General features: G+C 58.7%; 1 protein-coding gene across 1 annotated transcript in view; it reads right to left on the bottom strand.

Annotated features, from left to right (window-relative positions):
- PEAR1 (platelet endothelial aggregation receptor 1) overlaps positions 1-4,557 on the bottom strand; it is a 22,614-nt gene extending 18,057 nt beyond the window's left edge. Inside the window, 4 exon segments of the mRNA XM_027774485.1 lie at positions 444-553; positions 2,753-2,867; positions 3,148-3,245; positions 4,301-4,557. Of these exon segments, the coding sequence (XP_027630286.1) occupies positions 444-544 (101 nt within the window). The 5' untranslated portion in view covers positions 545-553; positions 2,753-2,867; positions 3,148-3,245; positions 4,301-4,557.
- Between the last annotated feature and the right edge of the window lie 7,059 nt (positions 4,558-11,616).

The raw sequence follows: 11,616 nt of genomic DNA, 5'->3' as shown, positions 1-11,616 counted from the left end.
GTCCACGGGCCCCGCCCCCCCCCCCAGGGGGCCAGTCCTCCCCTCCCGTATGGGAAGGCTGAGCTGGAACTCATGTGACCTGCTGGTGGAGGTGGCCGAAGCGTTTCTGGCTAAGGCTGCCCTGGCGTTCCCAGCCCTGAGCCCTTTGCTGCCTCTACTGGACCAGCACCTCTGCTTGTCCCACAGTGAGCGGCCCCTTCCCTCCCACAGGGATCAAGGGACAGAGAAAGGACAGGAACAGAGATGGGATGGGGACCAAGACAAGGTCAGAGATGGGGATGGACTCAGGCTGCCCAGAGAGGGGAGCAGAGAGAGCAGATACAGAAACAGGAGGGAGAGAAGGGGCAGGAGAGATGGGAGAGGCGGGAGAAGGAACAGGAAGAGGAGCCCCAGTAGGAGGGTCCAGGAGCTAGGGTGTGGGGGTGAAGCAAGGCCCCTCTTACCTTTCCCAAAAGCTGCAGACATTGGGGTCATTGGGGCTGAGAGTTCCAGCCAGCCTCAGGCCCAGGACGAGGACAAGGAGGGGACACAGAAGTGATGACATTGCAGAGATCTACAACAGAAAGGTGCAGAGCAGATAAGGGGGACCTGTCTGCAAAGATCTGAGCAGTGGGCATGCAAAGAGATGAGGCTGAAGGCCAGCAGGTGGCGTAGTGGTTAAGCCACCACATGGTTGGCCATAGTTCAAGTCCTGGACCGGGCAGCTTGAAAATCACTCCAAGCGTGTGTGTGTGTGTGTGTGTGTGTGTGTGTGTGTGTGTGTGTGTGTGCCCAAAATCCTCGTGTATGTGCCCAAAATCCTCAGAGAAGAATGGAGGAGAAGGGATTGTGGTGTGGCCATCCCTGGGGGGGGGTGTCCCACTTTCCCTCTCTCTCCAGTACGCGCAATCATCCTATGGCAGAAAAACTTAAATAAAAAGACTAAGACAAGGAACCAGCAGTTAGCGTAATGGCTGTCGCTGGACTCCCACATAGTCGACCGCGGTTCGCGTCCCGGACCCGGTGGCTTAGAACTCACGCCGGGCGCGTGTGCGTGCGTGCCCAAGATCCCGAGAGGAGAATGGAGGAGAAGGGATTGCGGTGTGACCATCCCCCCTGGGGAGTGATTTCTCGCTTTCTGTCTCTCTGTCTCTCTCTGTCTGCCTGGCGAGCGCACGTGCCCTATAGCAGAAACCTCTCCAAAAACAAAGACTAAGACAGAGACGAGGCCACCCTCTCTGTCCTGGTCCCATGCTTCCTGGGCTCCAGCTCCCCTAGGTCTTACTCCTGAAAAGACCAGGCACTCTCATGCCTCCAGACTTTGCTTAGACACCCCCACCCCTCAGTCTGAACTTCTCACCCTTCCTTCTTTACTCGGCTGTGAGACACGTGCTCTTGCAGGAGAGGGACAGGGAGACACACGCACCCAACATACTTCTCAAGCCGCTGGGTCCGGAACCCGAACCTGCCATAGTCCATTGTGTAGGGCCCAGCTGCCTTAACCCGCATGCCATGCGCTGGCCCTCATCCTTCAAAGTCTAGCTCCAGGGCCCTCCTTCTTTCCATCCTGCTCCTCTGCACTGTCCGTTCTTTCTGGGGCCCCAGAACCATTCGTCCACACACCAGTGTTGTCCACACACCAGTGTTCTCGTGTCTGCTCCTGACCGAGACCTCCAGAGGCAGGGACCAGCGCCCCTACCTGAGTCAGCAGCTCCCAGCCCAGCCCGTAGCTAGCCACTTCTAGCCACTTTGATATTTGCACCAAGGTGTGAAACCCGTACCAGTGAGGGGACTCATGAGGGAGACAGACTCAGGCTCCCTTAGAGCAAGGAGTTTCTGACAGTCAGGGAGCTTCGGCAATGGACACGGCCGCCCGCGTGGTGAGCTCCCGTCCCTGGACGTACGTAGGCGGGGGTCAAGAGTGCCCCGATGAAATGCTGGCTGGGTTTCCGGCTATGTGGGGTGGGAGTGGGACTGAGTTCAGGGAACCTCCGACCTCTTCCCTAGTCCGTGTTCAGTGACATGGCATGAGCGGCAACCATGCACGAGGGGGTATTTACACCACGGGGATGGGCACCAGGGCCAGCTGTCAGACTTCGCCAGCACTCCACCGCAGCCAGCTCCAACCAGGCCTCAGATTTAAGGACAGCACCCCATGAGCTGTTTGGAAATGGGCTCCTCTGCATGTCCGTCCCGCCCTGCCTGGCCCAGTGGGTGGGAAGGGGATGGACGCCAGCACCTCCAGTCTCTCAGCTCCTGAGTTCAGAATAGGCTGAGCTGAGTGCCTGCCCCCAGGCCTGGCTGGCTTCAGATTCCAGCGGTGTTCCTAAAACTTGCCCTGGCTCCCTGCTCTACACTTCCCTGGGGCGCCCACATCTGCTTGTAATTTTTTGAAGAGAGAAAGGTCGCTGTTGCTGGCCCCTTACACCCCCCCCCCAGTATCTCTGGAATGCCTGCTGCCTGGCCCCACCCGGCGCCCCCCACCCACACACTCAGGGTCCTGCCTGCAGCCCTGCTCTCCAATCAAGGCGGCCCTTCCTGCCCTCCAGGTCAGAGTGAGAGCCGCTCCCCAACTTAACCCCATCGCACCCGCTGGGTTCCACTCCAGCTCAGTCCTCCAGCCAGGAGTGTCCACCCTGGCATCTGCCGGGCTGGCCCTCCATCCTCCCCATTCCAGGTTTCCAGCACCACCCCAGCCCTCTCCCAGGGCAGATCTGCGGCTGGCTCCAGCACTCTGCTTCCTCCCCTCATCCTATGCGCCTAGGTAACTCACCAGGTGGGGCTTGAGCAACTCAGTGAGTCTGGGGCTGGGTAGTGCAGGCCTGGGCCCTGGAGCCTGGGGTGGCCAGGGGATGTCCAGGGGGATTCCAGTGCTCAGGATATGCAGCCTGAAAACAGGAAATAGAGCCTGGCTAGGCTGTATATGGGGAGGGGGGCGGGGAGCATGGCCGTGGGTGGGGAGAGGGGGTGGTTCCATCCTCCCACCACCCCCAGCACAGTGGGTGGGATGCCGGGCAAGGGAGCAGGGCCAGGGGCTATTTCTTTTTTTTGTTTGTTTTTAAGGGTTTTTTTCTCTTTCATGAGAGTCTTTTTTCTTTTCCCCCTCAAGGTTTGTTGTTGTTGTTGTTGTTTTGCTTTGCTTTGTTTTGTTTCTTTCATGAGCTATACCGTGCATGAAGGAGGCACCTTCAATGGGTCTGGTCACACGCCAGTCCTGTCCCTGCAACCCTCCAGCTGCTCAGGATCCCGGGCCTGACGTGCCCAGCCTGTTTCAGGAAGACTCTGGATCAGAACCATAGACAGCCACGTGACTTCCAGCAAGCTGGTTACTGATACTGCCTGTGCCACCAAGGCTGGGCCCAGAGCCTCTTCTGGTGGCTTGGCTCCTGAGCTGACCGTGTGGCCCACTCTGAAGGGAGACTGCACTGTCCCCAGGAGCCAGGCCACGATCAGGCGTGCCCTTCAGATGCCCCTGCCCTGAGTCTGGCCCAGCACAGCATCCCACATCACCCCCACACGTCCCTACCCCAGCATGGCCAGACTGTCCCTTCCCACCCTGCCCTGTGCTAGCTGCCTTCCCAGGTCCAGTGCCACCTCCAGGCCTGAATGCGGCTCGGCTGGCCTTCTCCCCACGTCTCCCTCAACGGCACGTGGGGCCAGGCCAGGGCAGGACCCGAGCCGTCCTATATCTCCACCTGTCTCTTGGTCTTCATACTCCACGCTTCCCTGACCCCCAGCTCTGGCCTGGGCATGGAGCCCCTCAAGGACAGGAGCTCTGTGTGGAGCCAGGGTCATCACCCTGACTCTGGGTGAATCTTTTTTTTTTTTTTAAGAGGGATTTTTCTTATAGGGCGTGTGCGTTTGCCAGAGACAGAGATGGGAAGTGAGAAATCACCCCTCAGGGGAGATGGCCATGCTGCAATCCCTTCTCCATTCTCCTCCTGGAATTCTGGGTACACACACATGCACACGGCATGAGTTTCAAGTTGTCAGGTCCGGGACTTGAACCACGGTCAGCCATGTGGGAGTCCAGCGGCATAACCGTTGCTGGCCCAACCCTGGGTGAGCCTGATCTCCTAAGTCACACAAGGGTCTTCCAGCTTCCTGGCCCCAGAGCTGTCTCCAGAGCCCATGCCGCGGCGGGTGGACAGCTCCACAGGTGGGAAGGGCTGAAGCTGAGGTACAAGGAGGAGCTGCAAGGTGGGGCGAGCTGTCCAGTCCGAAAGTCCTCCCTCTCATTCACATCAGCCACCCCCAGACCCTGAGTGACTGTGAGGGGTCCCTGTCACCTCCCAACCAACTTCTGGAGGAAACGGCTCACCTGGGGGCTTTGAGATGGAGGAGGACGGAGGAGCATGAGGAAGGTGGGCTCGGGCCAGCTGGGAGGGGAGCTGGTTGTGGGGATGGGGAGGTTCTGTTTTCCCGAAGATCCTCGGGGTGGGGCTGGAGTGCGGAGGAGGCATCAGCTGGTCAGTCCAGGGCTGGAAGCCAAGATGGGGCAGGAGAGACGAGTGGGCGGCCAGTAGGGCCAGGAGAGATGAGATGGGGGTCCTGGCAGGGAGAGGGAGGGTTGGGCCTCACCATTCTCAGCCCCTGAGAACACAGGCTGGCCCAGGATCCCAGAGCTCCCCACCGGGACTCCAGCTAGTGCCATGTGAGCTGTCACCGAGGGGTTAGGGTACCTGAGGCCCTGGCCATCCCTCCACCACCACCACCCCCAGTCCTAGCAGCACAGGCTCCTGGGACTGCTCAATCCCTGGGGGGAGGGGTTGACTCAGACAGCTCCTGGCTCCCGGCCCTGCCCTGCCCTGCGCAGGGGTGCACCATGCTCTCAATGAGGGGGACCCCAACCCTCCCCACTATAGACTCACTGCTCAGGCAGAGGCCCCCTCCCCTTCTCCTAGTTGCCTCCTTCTTCCAAGCTCTGGTTTGAGGAACCCAAACACCATCCCTCATAACAAAAACGGTAATATGACCTCAGGGATCAGTCACTGTCAGGACAGACAGGGCGCTGAGCAATTTACATGGACCATCTTGTTTAAAGCCTACGTCAGCCCATTGTGATAGGTGTTGCTCTCTACAGATGAGAAAGCACAGGGAGGGTAGGAAACCTCCCCAAGGCCACACAGCCCCCACACGTCCCTACCCCAGCATGGCCAGACTGTCCCTTCCCACCCTGCCCTGTGCTAGCTGCCTTCCCAGGTCCAGTGCCACCTCCAGGCCTGAATGCGGCTCGGGCCGCCTTCTCCCCACGTCTCCCTCAACGGCACGTGGGGCCAGGCCAGGGCAGGACCCGAGCCGTCCTATATCTCCACCTGTCTCTTGGTCTTCATACTCCACGCTTCCCTGACCCCCAGCTCTGGCCTGGGCATGGGGCCCCTCAAGGACAGGAGCTCTGTGTGGAGCCAGGGTCATCACCCTGACTCTGGGTGAATCTTTTTTTTTTTTTTAAGAGGGATTTTTCTTATAGGGCGTGTGCGTTTGCCAGAGACAGAGATGGGAAGTGAGAAATCACCCCTCAGGGGAGATGGCCATGCTGCAATCCCTTCTCCATTCTCCTCCTGGAATTCTGGGTACACACACATGCACACGGCATGAGTTTCAAGTTGTCAGGTCCGGGACTTGAACCACGGTCAGCCATGTGGGAGTCCAGCGGCATAACCGTTGCTGGCCCAACCCTGGGTGAGCCTGATCTCCTAAGTCACACAAGGGTCTTCCAGCTTCCTGGCCCCAGAGCTGTCTCCAGAGCCCATGCCGCGGCGGGTGGACAGCTCCACAGGTGGGAAGGGCTGAAGCTGAGGTACAAGGAGGAGCTGCAAGGTGGGGCGAGCTGTCCAGTCCGAAAGTCCTCCCTCTCATTCACATCAGCCACCCCCAGACCCTGAGTGACTGTGAGGGGTCCCTGTCACCTCCTCCCAACCAACTTCTGGAGGAAACGGCTCACCTGGGGGCTTTGAGATGGAGGAGGACGGAGGAGCATGAGGAAGGTGGGCTCGGGCCAGCTGGGAGGGGAGCTGGTTGTGGGGATGGGGAGGTTCTGTTTTCCCGAAGATCCTCGGGGTGGGGCTGGAGTGCGGAGGAGGCATCAGCTGGTCAGTCCAGGGCTGGAAGCCAAGATGGGGCAGGAGAGACGAGTGGGCGGCCAGTAGGGCCAGGAGAGATGAGATGGGGGTCCTGGCAGGGAGAGGGAGGGTTGGGCCTCACCATTCTCAGCCCCTGAGAACACAGGCTGGCCCAGGATCCCAGAGCTCCCCACCGGGACTCCAGCTAGTGCCATGTGAGCTGTCACCGAGGGGTTAGGGTACCTGAGGCCCTGGCCATCCCTCCACCACCACCACCCCCAGTCCTAGCAGCACAGGCTCCTGGGACTGCTCAATCCCTGGGGGGAGGGGTTGACTCAGACAGCTCCTGGCTCCCGGCCCTGCCCTGCCCTGCGCAGGGGTGCACCATGCTCTCAATGAGGGGGACCCCAACCCTCCCCACTATAGACTCACTGCTCAGGCAGAGGCCCCCTCCCCTTCTCCTAGTTGCCTCCTTCTTCCAAGCTCTGGTTTGAGGAACCCAAACACCATCCCTCATAACAAAAACGGTAATATGACCTCAGGGATCAGTCACTGTCAGGACAGACAGGGCGCTGAGCAATTTACATGGACCATCTTGTTTAAAGCCTACGTCAGCCCATTGTGATAGGTGTTGCTCTCTACAGATGAGAAAGCACAGGGAGGGTAGGAAACCTCCCCAAGGCCACACAGCCAGTAGTCAGAGCTAGGAGCCCAACCGAGGCTGCTGGCAGAGGTCTCCCGATGGTTTCAGTCTATGCCAAGCCCAGACAGATGGGAAGCTCAGGGCCTTTGCATCTTCTTTTTCCTTTAAGTTTATTCGTCTCTTGCTTTGAAGGGGGAGAGACACAGACAGAGTGGCACCCCAGCAAGGTCCTCATGCTGCAATCACCCCAGCCTCCATAGCCAGGTTCACAGGCACGTGTGCCCAGCCTGTGAAGGAAGACCTTGGGACGTGAACCCGGGACTTCCCATGTGGCTTCTGGGTCTGAGTGGTGCATCTCACGGCACCATTGTGGCTGGCCTGCATCTTCCTTTTAATAGACTGGTTATGGGGGTGGGGGAGCAGACGGGGGAACCACGGTCAGCCATGTGGGAGTCCAGCGGCATAACCGTTGCTGGCCCAACCCTGGGTGAGCCTGATCTCCTAAGTCACACAAGGGTCTTCCAGCTTCCTGGCCCCAGAGCTGTCTCCAGAGCCCATGCCGCGGCGGGTGGACAGCTCCACAGGTGGGAAGGGCTGAAGCTGAGGTACAAGGAGGAGCTGCAAGGTGGGGCGAGCTGTCCAGTCCGAAAGTCCTCCCTCTCATTCACATCAGCCACCCCCAGACCCTGAGTGACTGTGAGGGGTCCCTGTCACCTCCCAACCAACTTCTGGAGGAAACGGCTCACCTGGGGGCTTTGAGATGGAGGAGGACGGAGGAGCATGAGGAAGGTGGGCTCGGGCCAGCTGGGAGGGGAGCTGGTTGTGGGGATGGGGAGGTTCTGTTTTCCCGAAGATCCTCGGGGTGGGGCTGGAGTGCGGAGGAGGCATCAGCTGGTCAGTCCAGGGCTGGAAGCCAAGATGGGGCAGGAGAGACGAGTGGGCGGCCAGTAGGGCCAGGAGAGATGAGATGGGGGTCCTGGCAGGGAGAGGGAGGGTTGGGCCTCACCATTCTCAGCCCCTGAGAACACAGGCTGGCCCAGGATCCCAGAGCTCCCCACCGGGACTCCAGCTAGTGCCATGTGAGCTGTCACCGAGGGGTTAGGGTACCTGAGGCCCTGGCCATCCCTCCACCACCACCACCCCCAGCCCTAGCAGCACAGGCTCCTGGGACTGCTCAATCCCTGGGGGGAGGGGTTGACTCAGACAGCTCCTGGCTCCCGGCCCTGCCCTGCCCTGCGCAGGGGTGCACCATGCTCTCAATGAGGGGGACCCCAACCCTCCCCACTATAGACTCACTGCTCAGGCAGAGGCCCCCTCCCCTTCTCCTAGTTGCCTCCTTCTTCCAAGCTCTGGTTTGAGGAACCCAAACACCATCCCTCATAACAAAAACGGTAATATGACCTCAGGGATCAGTCACTGTCAGGACAGACAGGGCGCTGAGCAATTTACATGGACCATCTTGTTTAAAGCCTACGTCAGCCCATTGTGATAGGTGTTGCTCTCTACAGATGAGAAAGCACAGGGAGGGTAGGAAACCTCCCCAAGGCCACACAGCCAGTAGTCAGAGCTAGGAGCCCAACCGAGGCTGCTGGCAGAGGTCTCCCGATGGTTTCAGTCTATGCCAAGCCCAGACAGATGGGAAGCTCAGGGCCTTTGCATCTTCTTTTTCCTTTAAGTTTATTCGTCTCTTGCTTTGAAGGGGGAGAGACACAGACAGAGTGGCACCCCAGCAAGGTCCTCATGCTGCAATCACCCCAGCCTCCATAGCCAGGTTCACAGGCACGTGTGCCCAGCCTGTGAAGGAAGACCTTGGGACGTGAACCCGGGACTTCCCATGTGGCTTCTGGGTCTGAGTGGTGCATCTCACGGCACCATTGTGGCTGGCCTGCATCTTCCTTTTAATAGCATGGTTATGGGGGTGGGGGAGCAGACGGGGGGTGGATAGGAAAAGGGGAGGGGAGTGGGGGCCGCCACCAGAATATGATCAGAGGCGTGGGAACGGAGATGTGTTTACAGTCAAGAATGAGCTGACATGTCTCTCTCCTCCACCTCAGATGCAAATCAGCTGGGCCCTGGCCAGGCCTCCAGATCCCAGTCCCGCCTGCTCGCCTGCTCGCCTGCTCGGCCCCAGCATCCCTGCCCGCCTGACCTCTGCGCCCACACCGGGCCCACCCCAGCTCATCTGCTTGCTCTTTGCCACCACGGGCCTAGTGCTCTGTGGTGGGAGCCTCCTCATCCACCGTGCCTGGGCCCTTCCTTGGAAGAGGGAATGGGGAAGGGACCTCTGGGAGCAGGAGGTCGGTCCCTTTGCACAGAAGGCAGAGAGCAAGAGCAGGCGAAGGCAGCGAGACAGCAGGAGGGACTTCCACTGGACGCGCTCCAGATCCACCGCGAAGCGTGTAGTTTAGGGTAAGCCCTGAGCCTGCACCATCGCCCTGGCCTGGTGTGACTCTCAGCTCGCATTCCCTCATCTATTAAATGGGATGATAAGGGGAACCAGCAGTTAGCGTAATGGCTATGTCGCTGGACTCCCACGTAGTCGACCGCGGTTCGTGTCCCGGACCCGGTGGCTTAAAACTCATGCCGGGCGCGTGTGCGTGCATGCCCAAGATCCCAAGAGGAGAATGGAGGAGAAGGGATTGCGGCGTGACCATCCCCCCTGGGGGGTGATTTCTCGCTTTCTGTCTCTATGTCTCTCTCTGTCTGTCTGGCGAGCGCACGCGCCCTACAGTGAAAATCTCTCCAAAAAAAAAAAAAAAAGGGATGATAACAGTGCTGCCCTCCTAGGGTTGTTAGGATGAAATACGTTCATCGCGATTGAGTGCTTACAGCCACTACCTCAGACCTCCCGTGTGCTCCATGATGAGTGTCCTGTCCTGCTCCTCCTCCTACACCCAGCAGAGCCCCCCCACACACACACACCAGAGCTGTCGTGCCTTTGGGGTATTACTTCCAGGAAAAAAATGTTGCTTTTTTTTTTCCCCTGAAGAACTCCCAGGCAGATCCGAGAATGGGAATGGGGCCGCAAATGCTGACACAGAGAAAGGAAGTGGGGGTGGAAGGGGGCCAGGCTCCCCCGAGAACCTGATCCCCCAGAACGATGGGCTGTCCGCCAGGTACTTCTTCAAGCCAGAAGTGGTTGACAGGGCAGGGCTCCTGGATTCTGCTTCCCCCAGTCCTTAGCCTGAGCACCTACTCCAGCTCCTTGGTTCCATCGCCGGCTCCCTTCTTCTCTGTCTCTTTCTCTCTCTTTCCAACCCTTCCCATCTTGGATCCCCAAAGTCCTAGTTTTAGCTCTCTCTCTGTTTTAAAATTTTACTATAGGCCATGTCCACTAACCAGAGAGAGAGAGTGAGAGGCAATGACCATGACACACTCCACTCTCTCAGGATTGAGCACACACTATATGCACTTGGCATGCTTTTCAAACTTCAGGCCGGGACTCGAACTGTGCAGCCAGCCATGTGGGAACCAGCCAACTCAACCACCATGCTGCTGGCTGGCCCTCTAGTCCTGTCTCTGACAAGTTGTGTGACCTCAGTTATGTCACCGGAGCCCTCTGAGCTTCCATCTCATCTGTGAAATGGGAGAACACCCCCACCCACATGTCCCAAAGCTCAGCAAGGGTCACAACAGCTGGCTCCAGTTCTAAGCTGGAGAAGTCTGACTAGGGGCTGCCCAGGGACTGTGGGTTAGAGCACAGATGGACTCTCCCTGCTCCGGGCTCTCTGTCGCTTCCTTTCTGACCTTTGTCTTATTCCTCAAAAACTCAAAAACTCTCTATCTGGCTTTTCCTCCTTCCTCCAGACCCCTGGTGTCTGTCTGCCTTTTCTTTTCTTTCTTTCTTTTTTTTTTTTTGGAGAGGTTTTTTGCTATAGGGTGCGTGCACTCGCTAGAGAGAGACAGAGAGACAAAAAGAGAGAAATCACCCGCCAGGGGGATAGCCACACTGCAATTCCTTCTCCTCCATTCTCTCGGGATCTTGGGCACACACGCACATGCGCCTGGCATGAGTTTAAGCCACTGGGTCTGGGAATCAAACCGCAGTTGGCTACATTAGAGTCCAGCGACATAGTCATTACGCTAACTGCTGGTCCGATCTGTCTGTCTTTTCTCCGTCCTTTCCTATGCCAAGGCGGCCATGCACAGCGGTGCAGTATGCTCACAGCCCAAGGGCATCTACCTTCTAGTGGGGAGGGGAATCTGAGCTCCAGCCGTGACCCACCCACTCACATGCTGTGGGTCTCGGCTTGTGCTCAGGTCGTCCCGTCTTGTACCTGTCTTGGATCCCAGTCTCTCTCTCCCTGTCAGCTCTCTTTTTCTGTGCCCTTTCCTGCCCTATCTCTGCCATGGAGACAGGATCACTTAATCCTCCCGAGGCAACAGTGAGATCCAGGCCAAAGACTCTTTCCTGCCCACCCCTCGCTGGGAGCTCCACTAGCAGACTAGGCTGCTCTGCTTTGTTCACTAACCAGCACACACGTGTACACGCTTGCACACGCAAGCACAGAGCCCCTCCCACTCCCTGCCAAGCTAGGCCCTCGGCACGCCAGGCATGTCTGGCGGACAGAGGAACAGGAAGCCTGCGTGTGTGCCAGAGGCTGGGGTGGGAAGGCTGCGGGGTGAGGGGCCGGCCTGCGTTCTCTGTGCTCAGGAAACAGAAGCTAGAGGGTCCTCAGTCCGGCCTGTTTACTCATCAGGAAACTGGGAAACTGCAGGGACTCTGATTCACCACGCGGCCATTACGCACCTACTAGAGGCTGGCGCCAGGGCCGGTCCCAGCGCTCGCTGCCACCACCCCATAAGGTGCTGGTGGGTGTTGTCCTCGCTGAGCTGCGAGACAGCGGAAAGGCTCCACTCAGGCTTGGAACTGCTTCAGGGGCAAAGCTGTGGGCAGGGGTAACCCCTGAGCTGACACAGACGAGGGAGCAG

The sequence above is a fragment of the Tupaia chinensis genome, unplaced genomic scaffold (assembly GCF_000334495.1).
Source record: "Tupaia chinensis unplaced genomic scaffold, TupChi_1.0 Scaffold000438_1, whole genome shotgun sequence".
NCBI lineage: Eukaryota > Metazoa > Chordata > Mammalia > Scandentia > Tupaiidae > Tupaia > Tupaia belangeri.
Note: the sequence above shows the minus strand (reverse complement) of the source record. Positions and strands in the feature narration are given on the sequence as shown.